The sequence below is a fragment of the Strongylocentrotus purpuratus genome, unplaced genomic scaffold, assembly GCF_000002235.5.
Source record: "Strongylocentrotus purpuratus isolate Spur 01 unplaced genomic scaffold, Spur_5.0 spur5_scaffold_6, whole genome shotgun sequence".
NCBI lineage: Eukaryota > Metazoa > Echinodermata > Echinoidea > Camarodonta > Strongylocentrotidae > Strongylocentrotus > Strongylocentrotus purpuratus.
This window is the reverse complement of record NW_022145612.1, coordinates 29655369-29677471: the sequence shown is the minus strand read 5'-3', so window position 1 is coordinate 29677471 and position 22103 is coordinate 29655369. Positions and strand designations below refer to the sequence as shown.

At 38.6% G+C, this 22103-nt stretch overlaps 1 protein-coding gene across 1 annotated transcript; it reads left to right on the top strand.

Moving 5' to 3' along the window:
• The first annotated feature begins 318 nt into the window (after positions 1–318).
• Positions 319–21035, top strand: LOC592023 (delta-like protein C). The gene is made up of 11 exons (XM_030999959.1): positions 319–480; positions 5987–6132; positions 6571–6709; positions 12201–12358; positions 13545–13713; positions 15073–15169; positions 15361–16357; positions 18771–18943; positions 19513–19535; positions 20083–20174; positions 20597–21035. Exons 1-11 carry the CDS (start codon positions 424–426, stop codon positions 20793–20795), a joined length of 2250 nt encoding a protein of 749 aa, XP_030855819.1. The 5' UTR covers positions 319–423; the 3' UTR covers positions 20796–21035.
• Positions 21036–22103: the final 1068 nt, after the last annotated feature.

Below are 22103 nucleotides of genomic sequence, written 5' to 3'. Positions count from 1 at the left end.
CTTTTCCCGTGTATAACAGTTTTGATAACCTTCCACGTAAAAATAGGCCAATAGAGCTAACCGCGTCTGGAATAAATTTCACTAAACATAAATGATATAAATACATTAATACAATTTGGTTTCGTACCCTTTTCCCAGTCTACTCCGAAATAAAAAACGATAAAATCCCATCATTCATTTTTTTCAATTTTTAAAAAAAATGGGCATTGTAAGGTGTGCACTGGCCCAGGTCGATTTCTCTTTATTTTTGTTTGCGTACAAGTATTATCTCATGCACCGTTCAGTCAGCTCGTATAACAAACCCAGCACCTCTTATAGTATTACTCCATTGCAAAGGAAAACGCGAGTCGATTAGGTACGTTTGCATTCTTTCTGGAGAACATAACCGTCAAATCCTGCCTCACCCGTCTAATTTTCGCTACCATGATGTGGATTTATATACTAATCATAAACCTTATACTTGCTGGATTTGTGCTAGAGGTAAGAATATGATTCTTTGTGCTACTCTGATTTATTTATATTTTGACAAGTTGGAACATGGCAACAGCTAAGGTCACAACATCGCCAAACGATTATTGGAGAAGTCGAGCAGGCTGTAGAGCCCCAGGGATGCCTGAGCGGTGCCCTGTCTATTTCCCTTTGGTCGTCGGTCGATGTTAGGTAAAAACTAGGCAAGTCATGGAGCTTCTCCGCGAGGCGTCCCGGCAGTTACCGACTGATTCCAGGGCGTTCTCCCGCCGGCCACCGGCTGATTTTAAAGTAATTGTCCGGCGGCCGGCCAGTGATCGGCGGGGCATCTGCTGGTGTCTCGTAGGCCGAAATACGCTCGGTGCCCGGGCGGTCGCCTACCGGGCAGCGACCCAATCGAGCGTTCGCCATCGAGCGATTTAGATCAAAAATCGAAGCCGCTAGGTCAAAGGCTGCCGGGCTGGCGCTGCCTGGAGGCCGACCGATTTTGAACTCGCTCCCTAGTGACCTAGTGACCGGAAGCAGATTGGGATGGGGGGGGGGGGGGGGGGCAAACATTCCAGGGAGCTCATCTTCCAGGGGCAGTGGCGTAATGAGCAACACCACCACTCTTACATGTTACATGCAGGCCCCGCGGGACGTTTTTCAAAGTGGAATATTAACGATCAGGTAAAGCGTAGCGAGCGTAAATGGCGTAGGGTCCAGGAGCTTTGCCCCTGCGGGGGAAAAGGGGCTTACCCCAGAAAGCTCAGGCTTTTTAGGCATTAAATTACGGTCAGATAAGTATATTTAGACACCTTAATTGTGACACTGGCAAGTCACTAGTTGGCGGGGGGTCCAGGGAGCAGAGCCCACGGAAGCTATGGGGTTTGGGGTATTAAATTACGGTCAGATAGGCATCCAGGGCCTTCTTTAGGGCCCTAGCTTGTTGGGGGAAGAGTCTCCGGAAGCTCAGTTTTTTTAATGTTATTTAAATACGGTCAGATAAGCATCCAGGGGCCCTCTTTAGGGGCCTTGGTAGGGTCCAGGGGGTAGAGCCCCCGGAAACTCAGAGAGTTTAGGTATTTAATAACAGTCAGATAAGCATTCAGGGGTCCGCCTTAGGGCCCTTTGTGGGTTTCAGGGGGCAGAGCCCCGTAAGCTCAGGGGATTTAGACACTTAATTACGGCCAGATGAGCATATTTTGATACCTCATTTGTGACATTGGCTGGTCGCTCATTTTTTTTCTGTCTCTTTCTTTCTTTATCTCTTTAACAGGCTTTTTTCAAAAAAATGAGGGGGGGGGGGAGGGGGCTCGAATCCCCGTGTCCCAACGTTCTGCAGGCCCTGGAATGAAGGCTTCTTAATAAGCATATTTTTTTTTGCCCAACTGTAAATTGGGGAATTTGTAATTTTCCAACAAACGCATAAAAAGGTGTGATTTACACAAAAATTGAGAACAAATACCGGAAAATAATGTAATTTCACCAACATTTGTAAATCACTGGTATCAAAAAAGAAATAGCCCCCCATCATCAGTACGCCAGTGTTCAGGGGCTCATGTCTTCTCACCTGTATAATAAAAACACACACGCTTTCCCATCCTCGGACAGAGCCCTTACGCTTACCGGCCAGAACCTGACACAAACCTTATAAATGAAAATCAAATGAGTCCCGTACGGTCTCTAAAGTCCATGGGCAAGCCGCCGGATAGGGAAAATCGTACGCGGTCCGGTGTATATGTGACCTATAGGCATTAGGTCGGTGCCCGGGCGGCGACCGTCCGGGCACCAAGCGTATTTTGGGCGGCGAGTGAAAAGCAGGCAGGCACAGCCCGAATTTTAACTCCGCGCTAAAACTTCAGCGGCAATCGAGCGATGCCATAAAAACAAGCGGTGCCCGGGCGGCCGCCACTCGGTGCCCGGGCGAAGTTGGCTAAAAACTCACCGCCTGGATCCAGAGCAGGTTAGTTTTTTTGGGTTGTGACCATAGCCTAAGGATATAATCATGATACAATATTTTCATTCATAAAGATAAACATGCATGGTTCAGCCGGCATGTATCTTTAGTTACGCAAAACTTGGCTAATTCAGATAATTTGATTTGCTTCGTTTTCAAACTCTTTTAACAATGTACGTATCTGCCCAAAAATGTGTTGTGACATGTCTGTATTATACTTGGGGTATATCGCAGGTATCGGCTTCAGCTAGGAGCTCATGGTATTACGTTTTGCTCAATTACAGTATTTTCTTATTGTCAATCATTAACTATTAAAGATCGAAGCCAATATTTCGATTTTTTGTTTGCTTTTTAATACTGTGCTTGTGCTTTAAGAATATTTTGCTGTTAGAGTTGAGACAGGCCAATGTGTCTGTCAATCTTTCCTTTCTCCGTTTCTTGATGGTTTAGTTATTACGCAAACATTTGTAGATAAATAATTAAAGACACATTAAGAATTTCATTAATAGGGTTACCTACTACCAACCTCCGTCTCATCCTAACATCTTACCAGTTCTAAGCAAACACAATTAACTTTGCTTGTCATCATAGACCAAGTAGTCATATTTTACGAGCCGTACTATTTTTGTTATATAATTTTGAATAAAATCTATTTATAATTGTTATGAGGTTCAATTTTTAGAAACCCACTGCATTTGCTTTCGGCCAAGGATTTCCTCACATTATTGTGTTCTTTTCAATAATGAGATTTTATTCTAATATGGCGAAAGGAATACTAATCTCAATTATAATTTATTCCATTGTTCATCATAGTTGTCCCTCAAATATCCGTTTTTTACACCACAAAGTTTACTTTTCGTATTCGTAACGTTTATTTATAGCGACAGGACCTACCGGGTAGTGTTAATCCTTGTTTATTAGGAACTTATTTGGACATTATGTGCAAATGCCAGTAACAAGAGAAAGATTCGCCTTAACAGTGGAGATAACGATTGGACTCTAAATCCTTTTTAAGATTCTGTATCAGTTTTAATCGTCTTTATAACTATGATGGTATTATCGTACGTCATAATTATGTGCCTTTGAACAGAGTATGGGATACTATGTCAAATCGTCCTTTAATAAACAAGGAAGTGTACTTGTATAATATATTCGTGTCAAATCATATTCTCATGAAATTTCACAATGATCTAAACTTCGTTTATAGGCGGACTATAGGAAGGGTTGTGGGGTTTGCTGACCAGAACAATTTTAAGATTACTGCTCCCATCGGAAAATCCCCTTTACGAGCTTCTGAAGGAGGCTCACAATTTTGTTTTTAATATTCTAATTAAATCTTATCTTGAGCTCTGGTATGGGAATGTTGTGTCGAAAGAACATGGATATAATTCATTCTGGTTCGTTTATCCTGCAGTAGATTGATTGTCTGAACCAGTTAGATGAAAATGATCTCACATAAACTTGTTGGAAATCATCTTCAATAAAAACCACAACTCTCTTTTGCACAAAGTGACCTGTGTTAAGCAAATGGTGTCGGGCCTATTTACATGTACCTTGATTTCCTTATCTTTCTATGCTGATCACTCAGTCCCTATACATTTTCTACCAAAATCGTTTAGAACATGTCATGTATTTGCAAACTTGAACATTCCGTGTAAATTTTGTGCGATTTTTTTTCTATCATTACGAGAACTCAAGCTTATCTTTAAACTTTAAGGTATGTATCTCTCGATATCAACCGTTGAAGTTTGTGGGAGTGGTTTTCCGTAAGCCTGAAAATATATTTCCAAATATGGACATGACTTTATCAACAACAATGGCAGCCACTAGAGCCTTCTCTAGCTTCTATTGAAGAGTTACAGCGATTACCAGGAAGAAAAGATTCTGTGGTGCGTGTTTGATTTGTGACATCATCTGCCTTATTAAACTTGATCAGTGAAGCTTGGATTTACCTCTTCGTTTCAGCAACAGCATATTGCAGTACTGATTTGTATCATTCAAAGATAATTTATGTTGTTGTTGTGTGTTTTTTGTTGGTGGGGGGGGGGGGGGAGGCATTTTGTCAGACATAAATGTATAAATAGCTTTTTTGACATAGACATGTTTAATGGTGTTTTAGTAAATGAGCTACACAATTGCTATCTTAATCATGAGTAAAGATGAGTTATATTCAAATCTTGAAGGGACCGCGGTCGCCTTATCTTCGGGTCTGTCAATGCCTTCCCTTTGGAGTGCATTTAAACATTGTATTTAAACAAACAGAAGCAGATAATTGGATAGGTTCGAAAGAATCGGGAAGAAAGAAAGTAACAACAGCATAATTGACTTATGTGTTACAAGAACCACTGCCACACCGTTGTATGTATTATTGAGCAAAACATGACCTTACAAGTTCATCAAAAGAAACATTGATAACCGGATTTAGGGTCATGCAAAGAATCAAGTGAACAGACGATGATAAATAAGTTATTGTTGTTTATGGAACCTGGTCTCATATTCTCCAACCGCGTTGTACATGTAATTCCTAATTTTGAAACATTTTACTTAAACGGACAAAATGTTGTTGTCGGGTCTGCAAAAGCCATACAGACATAATTTTGTCATTGGAGCTGACGTCTATTGCCAGAAAATTCACTTTTTTAAAAAATTTGCATGCGAGGATCAAAAAAGGAAAAAAGTTGACTATTGCCCCCTTAAGGATTTCTCTAATTTTGACATTTTAAAAGTATTTATTCGATTATCGGAAGGGGCTGCAGCATCTCCTTTTTATGCATTTTGCAAGGATCAAAATCCGTCCCTTTACCAGTTTGGTCTTTTCAGTACGCAATTCTGTATTTATTAAACTTGCCTTTTTAATTTTTCTATGTCAAAATGCCGTTCATTCAAATCAGGTTCTGACTGAGCATTCTTTAAATCTGTACTAGTTTACAAGAGGGATTAGACCACCCTGCCAGGTCACTGGACAGGTGGTTATCTCATCAAATCAGCTCCCAGTTAACATAAGATAAAGAGGCTTATGGGGGACCAATGGTCACCGGTTAGGCATTGTTTCCTATATAGAGGGCGCAAGTAGCTATAAGTAGTACAGTGGGGGTTTAAAAGGTGCTGTATTTCAAAGCCAAAAATATTTTCTGTGTTAGTCTTGATATTCATTGTACATTAACTAGTCTTTTACCATATTAAAGTGTTTTATTGACTTCGTTTGTTTAAATGCTTGACATCCAATGATTTTTTTTTAATGGACAAATATTTATTTTATTTAAAAAATAAAATAAAAAAGGGGAAAAAAGAAAAGAAAATAAAAATAAAAAAAGACTCCCAAAAATGAAATTAATTTTTTTTTTGTTGCCTAACCCTCACTCTCGCCTCGTACACACCTTTACAAAATAACTCCAAAAAGAAACAATTTTGTCCAAATAAAAAGAAATGAGCAACAAGCCAAAGCGTCTGCATGATGAAGTTGAACCTGTAATGAGAGTTGAAACTGTAATGTTATTACAGGTTGATTTATTTATTTGATTATTTTTGGTGTGTTTACAATATTCAGGTGTAAAATTGTGCCTTTATCTTTTCTCACAGATCCATGGTAGGGTGAAAGTGTCATTCAGACTGGTAAACTACGAAAACAACGGTCACTATGAACTTGATGGGGGATGTTGTGACACTTTTTTCGGTTGTAATAGATGCGACAACGAATTCACACTCTGCTTTGATGTCTACGGAGGGTGAGAAGAACCATCATGACATTTATTTATGTCTCATAGATATAGCAATCAACAAATGTTCCCAATTTCATCCAGACAGCTTTTTTTAATCGAAAGAAACTTTCATTTGTTTACAGGGTATCAAAAAGAAGATATTTCCAAGTGCATCAACATAAACGAGAACAGTACCGAGCTTCATTCGAAGCAATAGGAGACCCTTTTGATATTGACGACATATTAATTTAAGAGTTAAGGAAATAATTTGCATATAATTGAGCTCCGACATCTGAATGCGTATGCACATGTAACCACGTCATCTTGTTAACATACGACTTCGTATTACAGTCTAAAATCCCGTTGCGTTTATCGCTGGAAATGTAAAAATCAATTTTTTGCCATGTCTTTGCATTTTCATCACATGTTTAGCCTTCATCCCATTTAATATCTTCCTTTATTCAGGAATAACGATATGAACAATTGTGCTTATGGCAAGTTTCAAACGGACCTCCTCTATGAAAACAATGATAATTTCAACTTCCCGTCGTCTCTAGCCAGCAATCTAGTAAACCCAATTGTATTGACTATCAGTCCATGGTCGGTGAGTACATCTTTTTTTATAATTATTATAAATAATAATGATATAATCTGGATTTGAATAGCGCTTAAGACGAAATACCGTCTCCAAGCGCTTTACAAATATTATAACACCGGTCATCGGATTTACTCACGCACAATGTGCAACATCTCCACTTCCTGAGAAATATACCTACCATATGCTCACCGTGAGGCCATATGGCAATTACTAACACAAAAGCTTTCGTCATCCTACCAGGTCCCCATTTTTCTTCTGGTTATTGATTGGTAAATGTAGGTTAACGCCTTGCCAAAGGACATTATCCTTAAGGAACAATCACAGTGTTACCACATAGTGAACCACACTGTGTACCACATAGTCAAGCACAGTGTGTTACCACAGCATGCTATGCACATGCGATGTTGGGACATGTGGTAACGCTGTGGTATTAACTGCATAGTCTACCACATTGTGGTACGCACCACATAGTACACCACAGTGTTACCACATGTCCCAAAATCACATGTGGCCCACATGTGATGGCACGCTCTTGGACCAAACACATAATTACCACATAGTATACCACACTGTGGCTATACCACATAGTCTGGTAAACTGTGGCATCCGCCACATAGTCAACCACACCCTCTAGATGATAACAAGAATTAGTAATTTACGCTAGAAGTAGCGATTGTACTAATTAATTTTGCCAATGGCAACAATATTAACACAGCTTCACTGGTTCATCTGCAATTTCCGAAGTAAAGGCATTGGTAATAGGTAGGCTTGTTCCAGTATGTGTGTATGTGTATTGGGTTTTTACAGACGTGTATCAATCAGATACACGTTCCAGTGTGTCTTAAAACTTTTAATATAGTTGTATTTATTGAATATATTTTAGTTTATAGTTAATATTTTCCTAATTCATGTTTAATTAAATGTAATTTATACAAAGTAGTAACATTTCCTAATAACTGGCAATTTATATTTTGTAGTATTTTTGAAATTAATGGCATATTACTTAATCATCAGTAATTAAGAAATATGCTTTAAATTAAGATAAATTGTATTAAAACATAGATCTGCAGGCATCCCATATTCATTATGCAAATAAACTGGTGTCAACTGGTTCTACTGGAAATATGCCCATGGACCCGTTTTCAACTAGTGCAACTGGAAAAATGCCTACAGTCAGGTATCGACTGGTTCAACAGGAAATAAGCCCACATACTATGTGGATATCATTTTGTGGTAAAACCACATGATCTCAAAATCTCACGCTGATAATATACTGTGAACCAGTCTACACATAATGATTCATACCACATTGTGGTAAATATGTGGCACACTGTGTTAAATATTTACGACTATGTTGAAGACCACATGTTCTAAAATTCAACACTATGAAAATACTGTGAGCACAGAGTTTGAACATAGTTAAATACATAGCACACTGTTGTAAACATGTGTCACTCTGTGTATATGACCGATTATGTGGTAAACCAAACCCCACACAATATAGACTAGACAAAGATGTGTCACTCCGTGTTTAGTTCGACAATGTGAACACAGAATGTCCACACAGTCTACACATAGTTGACTATGTGAACATAGTGTGGCAACACTGTGATTGTTCCATAAGGGTAGCGCCGTGTCAAAGGATCGAACCCGCGTTTTTTCCTTTTCAAGTCAGGTGCTTAAAGCCACAATGGTAGCTACTTGCTCCCTCTACATAGAAAACTACCCAAATCGGTGCCTGTTAGTCCTCCATGATTCTCTTTTTCTTATGTTGATTGAGAGCTGAGTTCCCTACGAACTGTTACTTGTTAACCGCTGTGACGACGTCGAGGGAGACTATACAACTATAATATTTGTATTTTCTCGAAGTTTCATCTTACTATAATATCAGCAAAAGAATTTGCTATCCAGACACTCGAACACGAGAGTTTTGATGCACAGGCGCCGCACTCTTTCCAATCACGCCACATCGAATGATTGCTCAATGAGGTTGCACACTTTACTATATAGCTACGAATCCTACGATGCTCACTAGTCTTGACGAAATAAACCATATATTTATGAGGTCGAAGAAAATGACCATGTGCGCATACGCAAGTTCTAGATAGTTCGTATGCAAAATATTTTAGCCCACGGCCCCGGGTTTATAGGGTTGAATTTGAAGACATAGGGACATTGTCATTACTATATTTGTCGGTAATTGGTGGCTAGTTTTGTCAGTAATCAGTTGCCACCCTCACTGAAAAATGTCTAGGGCCGCCCCTGGTCCAATATTCATCTTTCTGTGTACAGTGCTTGTTCCTTTGCCAAGACAGGGATACATTTCTTATCATTTTGATGACTCAAATTTTGTCTTAATTCTGCATTACAATAATATATTACTCGAAGTTCTTCTAATTTTCATTTAAATAAAATAAGACTAAATATAACTAAGAAATTTATATTTTTTAAAGGGCCACAATTGTGGAACAATATTACTCATGATATAAAATCTAGTCCATCAATTAATGTTTTTAAAAGGAGATATAAAGCATTTTTAATCCAAAAACAAAATAAATAAAGTTTGATTCTGTACACGGTCAGGTTTTTGTTTTGTTTTTGTTTTTGTGTCCCCTCCTTTTGCAGCCAACATCAAATGCTGTAGAACTTTGCAGGAGTTATGAATATGTAATGTATGTCCTATCTGTGAAATTTCAACGTTAGCAGTGTCCTAATATTTACCGTCAGACAATATTGAGTGACTGACTGGCTTTTCTTTCTTCTTTGGTAATAACATACATAAAATGAGCTGTAAAGGGTAATTGAGCATTGGTCTACATCAATAACCCACTTCTTGTGATGGCCAAAATTAAAAAATTAAATTGATTGAATCTTTGCGCATCATAAAACGTACAACCGTGCGGTACAATGGTCTGAAAATCAGACTATTACTTACTGGCTCTATAGCAAAGTCGATTCGAAAACTAATAGTCGTTATTTTCCCACTTAAAGACAATTTTAATCCGCCCTTTTTTAAGGGAAGTTCTAAATTAGTATTAGTATTATCTTTCAAATGCCGTTGTAATTTAAACTTTTTTATTTTTTGGGCCTGCAAATGGGACATTTAAAGATAAAGACCAGTTATCGTCATGCGATTGCATTGTGAAAGAAACCATCTAGCATACAAGTATTGGTGCGTACTGCAAGGTTCTGGAATCATCAAAATGATAAGAAATTTGGCCCAGTCTTCGTAAAGTTACAAGCACTGTACACAGAAAGATGTATATGGGACTACGCAAACGTGCGCGACACGTGCGTTTATCTCTCACACACCAATAGATAAACTAATTTACCAAATAATATAGGATTTCCCGGCCAAATTCGCGAGTTTGTCATTCAAATTCATTTATCTTGCGTTCAAATTCGACGGTTTTAGTGCTGTCGGGTATATTTCGGGTTTATATTCCTTTTTCTAGATTTCAAATCTATGAAGTTTTCGTTAGAATCTATGTATGTTTCATTCCAATTAATGAACAAAGTGCTTCTTTCGTTATTTGGTCATTCGATTTAGCGCAACACGATTTTCTGACATCGCGACGGTGTACTTCTAGCATTCAAATTCATTTGTAGCATTCAAATTAACACTTTATGCACTAAAATTAATGGTCAATATACATTTCTCGTTTATTAAACACATTTTATAGCTCATTCTTTTTCTTTCAAGATAGTTTTTTCATGTGTATTTCATCCTATTTAATTTTCTTGCATTAATACACGTTATATACTTTTAGATTTATCAGATATTCATCAGCCTTAAAGTTTGATTGTTAAAAAAAAAGACTTACGTCTACGGACTTGATGGTCTCAATATTTGTGTAAATTTTCATGTATGGAAGTTGTTTGACTTGAGTTTCATCATAAATTTATCACAATTTCATTATGGAGGAAGGGTACAATATTGTGACTGGGGTAGGTGTTTTTGTATCCCCACTTTTCCGGGGTATATGAACATGTTCGTTCAGAGATGCCATATCCCTTGATTTCGCCCCTTCTTTACCTAATGTCTGACTACAAACTATGCTTTGTCCTCAAAATTAATAAGTTGAATAACAGAAAAGACCCCAATGGCAAATCATGTATTTAATTTCATTTTTTTTAAAGCTGTAAACGTGTGTTGCATTTCTTCCCCATAACATTCCTAACTTGAATAAACATAATTCGAATACGAATGACAGGTGTTAATTTGAATGATAAAAATGACGCCTCGACAAGTGACGACTAATTTGAATGCTAATTGAGCAGTTTCTAAATTGAATGACTGATCTATGAAATCCTTCGACCAAATTCCTAAATTAAATACAAAATCGAGAAAATTGAATGATAATTGGCATGGCAAAGCTGATCTGCGCTTACTTAAATGCACAGTAAACGAATTCGAATGACAAACTCGCGAATTTGGTCGGGAAATCCTATAGTAGGCGGTTTCCCGGCAAATCTTTTATCATCATGTATTAGTCAAAACATACTCTTTCACATGATTGGTAATAAGAGCTTCCATTTCATTTTTTTTAAATTGGGGCGTTTCCAATACTGGTCTTTACCTTTAAGGCAGTAGTTTTTTATTTATTTAAATATTTTTTTAATCACCTTTTTAAACAACAGTATAATACTGTTTTATACTGTATTACTGTTTTGGTGGCAGCACCAATAAAGCCTTTGACTTTCCTAGCTGTCTCCGCATTCATATACATTTTTGTTGTTGTATTCTATTGTAAATGTTTCTTTTTAACTTGTACGCTCTGTTTTGTATTTTATATGTTTGTTATGATGTTTTTATGATGAATGAAATAAACATCAAATCAATTTAATTCAATTCAACTCTAGAACCTTGCAATAGACACCAATACTTATATGCTACATGATAAACCTTTTCTGATCTAATTCATACCGTTTCTTTCACAAAGCAATCGCATGACCAGAACCCAACTTTACCTTTAAACCATTTGAATACGACACCTGCATCTATTTTATTTCCTTTTTTCTCTTTCTCCCTTCTTATCCTACCATTTCTTACATCGCTCTTTTTTATAAGGACTTCTGAACAAGTTCTAGTTTGATACGAATGTCTGCATGTGCATTTATGATAATCCATTACATTTAACATGAAGCATGTGCATAGGCATGGGCTCAAGAGCCCTTTTTGGCATGAGCTCCAGGGACATTTTCGCCACGGGAGTCCAAATATAAACTTTCAAGTTTTTAAATTTCGCGAGTACGCGAAGGGATGGAGAGAAAAAACACTTAACTTAATTATGGTAAGAAAGACTTAGCCATCAAATGCAATAGACTTGAAATGAAAATTACATATTAAGCCCGTTGTGTTGCCCTAATATTCGTGTGGTGAAGGTTGCCCGGGTATTGCTATTTAAAAATAATAATTTCAGGGGTGGGGCGGAAGCCGTGCCTACATATAGGGTTGCAGTACATCTTTAATCTGTTATTTTGTTATATTCCATAGACCGGGTTCAAGTCCAAGATTGAAGTTTGGGATTATGATCCACAAAATTCAGACGACAAGATAGATTATTACGGCAACAATTACAACTATAGTCCCGATCGAACATCAGCTTTGGCAACAGAACACACTGTGACACTGAATGGAGCAGGATCATCTCTGTAAGTGAACTTAACTTGTAGTGTCCATCTTCAAATACATTAACTGTTTCGTCTTTGAGATTATTCGTGGTACTATATAGGCATTTGTATTGCGCCATCTATCTGGAACTTCTATTCCGAGGCGCACAAGGGAATAAGTCCGAATGGGCGCCACATTCTCATGTCGAGCAGTGCGTAAAAAAAAAAGGAAGAAGAAAGAAAATAGGAATTAAACTTGGATTTGAAACTCTAATAATATTGTAGTTCTAAACTGCAAAGGTAACTGGGTTATTGGAATCTGAAAAAGATGCCGATGTGTTTATCTAGACAAAAGTAGGCGTATATAAATCATGGGTGTCGATCTGTAACGGATACCTATTCATCAGGGGGGGGGGGGGGGAATCTATCTATTTATTCATCCCCCCTGATGAATAGGTATTACGTAAGGATCGACACCCATAATATAAATAGATCATGAAGGAGCTTGGTGTGAAGGAGCTTGGTGCGAATGAGAATCATATTGTTATTAATGGTATACTTTAAAGATCACATCAACATAGCAGGTACAATCAAAGGGGAGGTCTACAAACAAAGTGCCATATATTTGCCTATGATCAAACCTGTGTGCTAGAAACATTCAAACAAGAATAACGAGTAGTAACACATTAGTTTTGCATCCATATAAAACTCCTGACGACGGATAGTCAACCTGTTCGAAACGTCGAGCCACTCCCGCCATTAATATTTATCCTCTCCAAGCTCTATAGTTCTCCTTAGAACTATAAGCTAAGAAAGATAACCAACAGTCTTTTTCAAGACTATACCAAATTAACAGTCCTTTTTCAGGACTACAAACCCTCAAGAAAGATTACCGAGAGTCCTTTTTCAGGACTCCTCAATCCTCCCTCTCTCTCACATGGGGCACCCGCAAGCCTTCTATATATCTACATCACCATGCAAGCCGAAACTTACAAATGTATGTGTTAAGGGTGTGCTATTGGTTGTAAGGATAATTCAAAATCCAACTCCAAATAATACATGATTTGATTTATGATTGTGTTAATGGTATTTGTAATTAATTTAATCATGTACTATCACTAGATATTTAAAAACAAAGCATGCTTTTTCAGAAGGGATATTCATAAGAATAACAGCACTTTCATAAAGGAAAACTGAAAAGTTGTGTTCTTTTTATTCTGTTTGTTAGAACGAGGGTTGCAGTGAAGGTTTACTGCGATGTGCATTACTACGGAACGTCTTCAGGCTGTAGCACGTATTGTTTAGCGAGAGACAACAGTAGAGGCCACTATGATTGTAATGATATTACAGGAGCTAGGGTTTGTCACTCAGGATGGCAAGGATATTACTGCAATCTAGTAAGTCTGATTTGAACATATTCATTTGGATTAGGGTTTGAATGGTTGATGTTGTAGGAATTTATTCCTTGAAATGCTAGAGCGCCGTATGGCAGCCGTGCTAAAGCCAGGGTAATAATCGGGAGCGCCAGGAGGGTCAAATCTGACTGACATGTGCGCTATACAAGAACTCATTATTATTATTATATGTAGAGCTAACGCTTTGTCTAGCTATGCAGTGGGTAATCACCCATACCCAAGGATACATTACTCCACCGGGCGTCGCTTTGGCGACCTGACGTGTTTGTGTCTCCTTTTACCAGGGATAAACAAATACCTCTTTTCAATTTTTAATGACAAAGATTTAATGACAAAGATTGACAGTGACTCAAAGAATAAGTTATAAAAAAAAACTAATTTTGTTTTGGATGGCTATAAATAATAATAGTAAATTCTTAAAGTTCTATATTAGGGCCCTATGTCCCGAGTTGTTCTTTGAGGAACAACAACAAAATATTCAAACATTTTTCTTTTTCTGCTAGAGAATCTCCGTTCAAGATTTATACATTACTTTTGTAATGTCTCATGACAGTGGTCAGTGGCAGGCAGAATGTACGTCCTGTAAAACATTATTAGGGACTTTTCGATTTGCACTTTCATAAGTGGACTGCGACGTATGCGGTCATTTTCATGCAGGGTTGACGAGGCACGCTGACTGTTGTTCGTTACCTTTTCAATTTTACACAACTACGACGCTCGCTTAGTGAACTTGCGAAACGCGATCGAATAGCTAAAATATAACACCAAATTCGGTGCATGGGACTGATCTCGAAAATTATGCTGCAAAAGATTGGCGATGCACAAACAAAATGTGTTCATTTCATGAATTATTCTGCAACAATTTTGATTTAAGAGAAATTACAGACACGAAAATGTGTTAATTTAAGAGAATTCACGCTTCCACCACTCTCCGCTTCTAGAATTAGGTCAATTGGGTCCATTTTGTGACTTCAGTTTTATGTTTCGTGCCTACAAAAGATTGCTTACGAACATGTATCGTCATAGGTTGGGAACGACGGCAAAACAAGGGCGAACGCGTTCGAGAATTCTGCTACGAACGATGAGCTCATCGATGCGCATGCGCACTGCTTCAAAAGTGACCGCATACGTCGCAGTCCACTAGTGAACGTGCAAATCGAAAAGTCCCTAATGTACATTTGATCTTGACCTGTACAAATTTGTAAAAGTAGGGGTGCAACAGATCGTAGCATAGCCCGCCCCTTTTTATTCGGCTGTGAGATTTACTGATTTTGAATTATGCTTGATACCAAGTAATGGTCATCGATTAATTCAACGTTCATTTTATTTCTTCATTAACAGGAGATCAATGAATGCGACTCAGATCCGTGTCAGTTCAACGCTGTCTGTACAGATCTCTTGGCTGATTATAGATGTAACTGCCCAGCTGGTACACGAGGTAACAATATATACATCTACAGTTGATCATTTGTAAAATTCTAGTTAGCGACCTACGGGTTTTTTAATTTTAGAATACATATCTTAAGATTTAACAAAAAAGAAGAAGTAAAACAAAACAAAACTATAAGTTAATATCAGGTACGATGCTGTTCTAACATACTCAAAATGCTTTCAAAATTAATTTTGCAGGTAAGAACTGCGACGACATAAACGAGTGTTCTTCAGACCCCTGTGAACACGGAGGCACGTGCGAGAATAAACTCAACCATTATCAATGTGATTGTCCAAGAGAGTATAGCGGTGCCAACTGTGAATTCGAGATAGACTTCTGTGTCTCTGACCCCTGTCAAAATGGTGCAACATGCCTGGGTGAAAATGACATTGGCGTCCTGGAGTGTGTATGTGCTCCAGGTTACAACGGTGATTTCTGTGATGCAGATATCGATGAATGTATCGGAGTGGACTGTCTGAATAATGGCACCTGTCAAGATGGTGTTAATGAATTTACGTGTAATTGCACAGAGGGGTATGGAGGAACCTACTGTAAGTTAGATATTCGAGATGAGTGTGCATCCAGCCCATGTCAGAACAACGCGTCATGCGTAGATATGGTTGGTGGATATGTTTGTGTATGTCGAGCTGGCTTTCAAAGTGATAACTGTGAGAAGGATGTCAATGAGTGCGATCCCGATCCTTGTTCTTATGGTAACTGCACAGATCAAGTCGGACGATACACATGCGACTGTTGGCCTGGCTACTCTGGAGAGAACTGTACAGTGAACATAGACGAATGTGTGGATAACATGTGCCAGAAAAATTCAACTTGTCAAGACGGAGTGAATAACTACACATGTAGTTGCATGTCAGGGTATACCGGTGTCTACTGTGACACTGAGATTGATGAGTGCTCAAGCTCTCCATGTCAGAATGGCGGAAGGTGTGAGGACAGTCTCGACAGTTTCACGTGCCAATGTGCGTCGACCGGATACCGAAGTCTACTATGTGAAATCGACATTGATGAATGCCAGGATGAACAAGCGTGTCCATCCAACAAGAGATGTGCCAATGTAAATGGGAGCTACGATTGCAACACCAAACCTCCGGAACCGACTCCCATTCCAGGACTGTGTCGTACCAGTGTGTGCTATAATGAAGGAACATGTCAGATCATCAATGGTAGCTACCAGTAAGTCGCTTGGGTCGCGGTGGTGCATATGGGTAAAGACCAGTGGCGGATCAGGGGGGCGAGTGGTCCGGGCCCCCCTCCCCCTGGGAAAAAAAAGAAGGAAAAAAAAAGAGAAAAAAGAGAGAGAGAGAGAGAGAGAGAAGGAAAAGAAGGGAAAGAGGAGAGAAAGGGAAAGAAAGAAGAGAAAGAAGAAAAGAAAAGGGGGAAGAAGTGATCGGGGGGGGGGGGGGGGGGGCGAAAGCGCCTCGCCTCCCAGGCTGTCGCCTCCCCCTCCCCATAAGAGAGAAGGACGGAAATGGAAAGAAGGGGGTATCAGATGCAATCTTTTCCGCCAACAAGTTGTGGATCGGGGTGGGGTGGGGCAAAAGGCCCTTGCCTCCCCCGCCCCGCTAAAAAAAAGAGAGAAAGAAGGAAAAGGAAAAAAGGAGAGCTAAAAGGGACCGACAAAACAAGGTGAAAAGAAGTGGAAATAGATCATTTGCAGTTAATCCCGCCAACAACGTGTGGAGAAGGGTGGGGGCTGAAATGACCTTGCCTCCCCCTCCCCCCCATCAAACCTAAAAGAGAGAGAAGGAAGGGAAGGGAAAGAGGAGAGAACGGGAAAGAAAAAAAAGAGAAATAAGAGAGGTAGGGGAGATCAGTTACGATTTTTCCGCCAACAAAGTGTAGATCGGGGGGGGGGGGGAGGAGGGGGTGGGGCACTGGCGTATTGATCGGGGAAGGGGCTCGGGGAAAATAAAATTTAAACGTGGTTTATTTTTAATTCCATAACGGTGGTTTACACATAATGCTGAAATGACATAATTTTCAGAGATTTTTCCTCATTCTTTAGTAAATTATACTTTTTTATGCGTTTGTAAATTAACAGACAGGCAAGAAATACCGTATGCTTCTTGAGATGCTTACATGTCAGGGCCCCGGAACGGCGGGGATCGGGAGCATCCAGCTCCCCCCAAAGACAAATAGAAAGAAAGAGAGCAAGAAAGAAAGAATAGTTAACTGCCAGTGTCAGAACAAAATAATGTATCAAAAAAATCTCATCTGACCGTAATTAAACGCCTAAAACACCTGAGCTTCCGGGGGCTCTGCCCCCGGGACCCAACTAAGGTCCCTTAGGCAGGCCCCTTAATATTCATCTGACCGCAAGTTAGTGCATTAAACCCTTGATCTTCTGGGGTCTCCGCCCGTTGGACCTCACGCCAATCTGTGTCCTGCCAGTGTCACAAATAAAGTATAAAAATATGTTCATCAGATCGTAATCAAATGCCTAAACCCGTGAGCTTCCGGGGGCTCTGCCCCCTGCACCCCACTGGATGCTAATCTGACGGTAATGTAATGTCTAAACCCCCTGAGCTTCTGGGGACTCCGCCCGCTGGACCTCACGCCAATCAGTGTCCTGCCAGTGTCACAAAAAAGGTATACAAATATGTTCATCTGACCGTAATCAAATGCCTGAAACCCCTGAGATTCAGGGGTTTCCACACCCTCGACCCCACCATGGGCCCTGAGGCGGGCCACTGAATGCTTATCTGACCGTAATTTGCCTTCGACCCATGAGTTTCCGGGGGCGGACAAGGTATCAAAAGATGTTCTTCTGACCGCAAGCGCGTAGCCAGGGGGGCAGTGGGGGCGCCCCCCCCAAAAAAAAAAAAGAGAGGAGAGAAAAGGAGGAGGACGTAGGAAGAAAAAGGAGCAGACAAAAAGCATTTTTGAAATTCAGACAAGGATTAAGAGTCGAAAATGGTACAACGAATCGTCTTCTTTCTCTAATGATTTAATGAAACGTAAAAGCTTCCGCGCTTAGCACGGGAGGGGGGGAACTGTATTCAGACGAGCAGGCGCGTACGCAGGGGGGGGGGGGGGGGAGTTGAACCCCCCCGCTTCGTTTTTTTTTATGTGTGTATTTTGGAGCAAACCACTCCCCCTTTTGTGATGTTTTTTTTGTTCTTTTGTTCTTTCTTTTACATTAAAAAAAAAAAAATTATGCCAATGGCTGACCTAAAAAAGGTGACTTCTCCCTCCCCCCCAACGGAACTAAACTTCAAATTTTCAAATTTCGAGACCCCACCTAAAAAATAAAATGTCCTTTTGCCTGCTAGTAAGTACAGTAAAAGGAATATAATAATTAACATTTCATAGAAAAATTACATTTTTTTCACCAAACTTCAACAATGTTACCGAGGCACTTTAAAGCTGTATGTTCCTTGGTGATGGAATCACATATTCACTTCTCTTGACTATTCGGTTCGTGGAGCCTATGTTTTCGTATCCTGATATACATTCATGTTTGTAGGTATACATATATATTATGTATATTATGTAAGAAATTTACAGTACCTTTGGAAATCAATGTTTGCAAACGTAAAATTGTGATAATATTCCTTGTACCATTTCTGCGCTGTCTTCTCTCCAGATGCGTATGTACAGATGACTTTTCAGGCGAGCTTTGTGAGACTCCCACAGAGCCATGTTCTTCTAGCCCATGCCAGAACGATGGAAACTGCCATTTCGTAACTGCGGGGGATGGGTCCGTCTATTACATTTGCCAATGCTTAGAAGATTATGCAGGAATCAACTGTGAACTACGTGAGTATGGTTAATTGAATTAATATTTCTAATGTTATCGTGAAGTAAGACACAAAGGGTAAACGGAGATAAAATAATTCAAATAACAAGAAAGTTAAAGGGCATTTATGTAAAATTGGAAATGATAAAGGTAGGTGGATATGTTAATCTTTGATTTATTAAATCATTGTAGCAAAGTTATGACTTTTTAAAATATCAGATCAATATCAAGTCTTTGCGAATCTTAGATAGGAAGGATGTGTAATTTGAGTTCATACATGAAGTGCATCAATAAGATCAGATAATCACCCGTAATTAGGTAGCTTGTTAGATGATAAACCTCTCAGAGCCCGTCTGCACTAATTTGGACAGGGGGATTAGACCTCCCTGCAAGGTCACTTACAGATGGTTATCTCATTAAATCAGCTCTTAATTTACATAAGAAAAGGGGGACCATCGGGGACCAACATACACCGATTAGGCATTGTTTGCTATATAGAGGGCGCAAGTAGCTATACGTAGTGCAGTGGGGTTTTAACCAAAAAAATTACCCTACGAAAATCGTTGTTATTTTTCTATTGAATTTTCAGCGCTTCCGATGGGAATAGCTTCGGTAAGAGCACAAGTTTCCTTATTTCAAGAATGTGTAGTTTCCGTTGTTTGTAATATCGATGCTGTTTAACCCTAAATCTGATTTTTTTCCCCCCTCTCTCCCCCTCTCTCTCTCCTTTTTAAATTTTGTTTACACTTGTTTACAAAAGGTATCTGATTTGCGTAATGTATACCAATGACATGCAGTTACTGCGTTTTGTTACTTGACGATGGCAAGTAGTTGAGATTAAAAATCTTGAATGCGTTTGAATACGTTGATGTGCACCGGTATATGTAAGACCTTTCCATTTTCGTTGTCATAATGCAAAATATTCCCATTCTCTAAGGAGAAAAAAATAATAATACAAAAAAAAAGAAGATTGGAAAAGGGACATGCAATGACGAACTCATATTTACATGATATTGTGATGACTTTTATCAATTGCTTTTCGTGTTATCTTTTATTTATGCTCAATAATTGATAGTATAAATGTTATTGTCGCTGGTAAATTAAGGTCAATGGATAGAAGTCAACAACAACATTATAGTTCAATTCAATTTTCTTTCAGGAAGGAGTCTTCGCCCACTTGGAATTCGTACTGATTGCACTACTTTTCGTTATAATCATCCTATTTGGCATTTGTGTCATCAAAGTCCGCAGGTATGTTCAATTTGTAAATAATCCATGGTGTATATTTGCGTTGTTGAAATGCCTGAATTATTTAAACAGCCTTCAGTGGGGAAAAGCACACTTTTTGAAAGTCTGTGTGACATAAAGTACATTACTTTTTTAAATCCCAGTGCCATGCAAACATTGTACACTTGGGTAATTCATTCCTTAATTTAAGCCGTGTCATGTTAAACTAGTATTGATCATGGTCTGTATATAGAGATCACCGTATCCATATATTTAGGATACATAACAAGAAGAGATAAAGATACACTTTTAGGGAGGCGATGCATTCTGAGAAGAGGTGACTTAAACGGCTGATTTGTGAAAGTCAGATTTACCTTATTTTCAATGGAAATTATGTGAATATATTAGTTTTGTAATATTTCTGCGTGATTGATATTTCGGGATAGGAGAAAGAAATTGGCGACAGCGACATCGATGCCGACGACACACGATGCTACTACAGCAGCTACTACAGCAGACCCACCCCATCCACCAAACATACCCATGAACAACTTAGTCAGTCAACCAATAAATGGCAGCCTACCGCCGACCGCTTCACCAGGTACAAGTACAACAATTGATAACAATTTTATGTGTCTGGGTTGAGTGAAAGACGTTAATTTGAAGGCATATGCATATACAGTAGTTCATGACCAAGGTAATTTCATATGTTTTCCTTTCGAATGTCACTGATGCATTTTGTAAATATGACTTTTGGTAGATATTTTAATCAGTTACCAAACATGTGATGGAAATAGTTCTTGAAGCAGTCGAGCGCTTACAATCACGTGATACTAATATTGTAACGACTTTTATGATTGCTTGTATTAGAGAATTATGTTTAATAATTTCTGGTTCAGAATTTTGATTTAGGGAGTCAAGGGGAGGCCAAAGTATATTTTTATAGATATCGATATTATAATGATAAACTACGTACAGTACTAAATATATATATATATATATATATATATATATTAAATCATAAACGATAATTGTCTTTGCAAATTTCTAAGTGGAGTCCAGTTCGATATGCCTTTTTTCACAAGAGGTCAAAATAAAAACGTACTTGCTTTAAAAATTTGAACTCTGTAGATTTGATAACGAATTACAAGCGTCAATGAATCATCCTCATAATAATAATAATAATGAACATTTATAATGCGCCATGTCTGTCAAAAATGACACTCCTGGCGCAGTTGTGTGGAAATTGTATAATTGTGGGCATACGACCATAAAGTAATTTTCCATGCATGTATAAAGTGATCGTAAGGCTTTTTTATTATTCCAACATGCAACTGTAATTATATGTAATCTAAGAATAAAAATATTTTATAACTGGAAAACGTTCAATGCAGTATAATTCCACTATCTAAAGGGATCAAAGAACCCACTTCAATACAGCTTGCTTACATAACATGGCTATGATTAATTCTCGATTATGATGTCTTGTCTCCCTTGATTTGCTTCACACAATTATCTTTTGTCTTTATCGTATTGCTTGCATGGTTTGCAGAATCTTCCTCATGATATACAAATGTTACTTTCATTTCTCTTTGTTTCACATCTTACGATTCTGCATTTAAAGGTAATGTTGAGTTCTGGTGATGATGGATATAAAATGTTAAGGATCAAAGCAAACATAAAGTGTGTCACATGAGAATTAAGAATGATGTTACCCTGGTAAGGGTGAGTTTTTCCTTTGGTGTTTGGAATTCAGTTACACCAGTTACACCATGAATAAAGACATTAAAAGAAAGAGATGCGATGAAATTGGCAACAATAGTCAAATTTGACTAATAGCCATTATATAATACCAAACGAACAACAACCTCTTTGAGCCGAGACCTAAAACCAGTAAGACTAATTGTCGTTTTTGCGTGACAATTTATGGCGACCTTGCCAGGACCAAAGTTT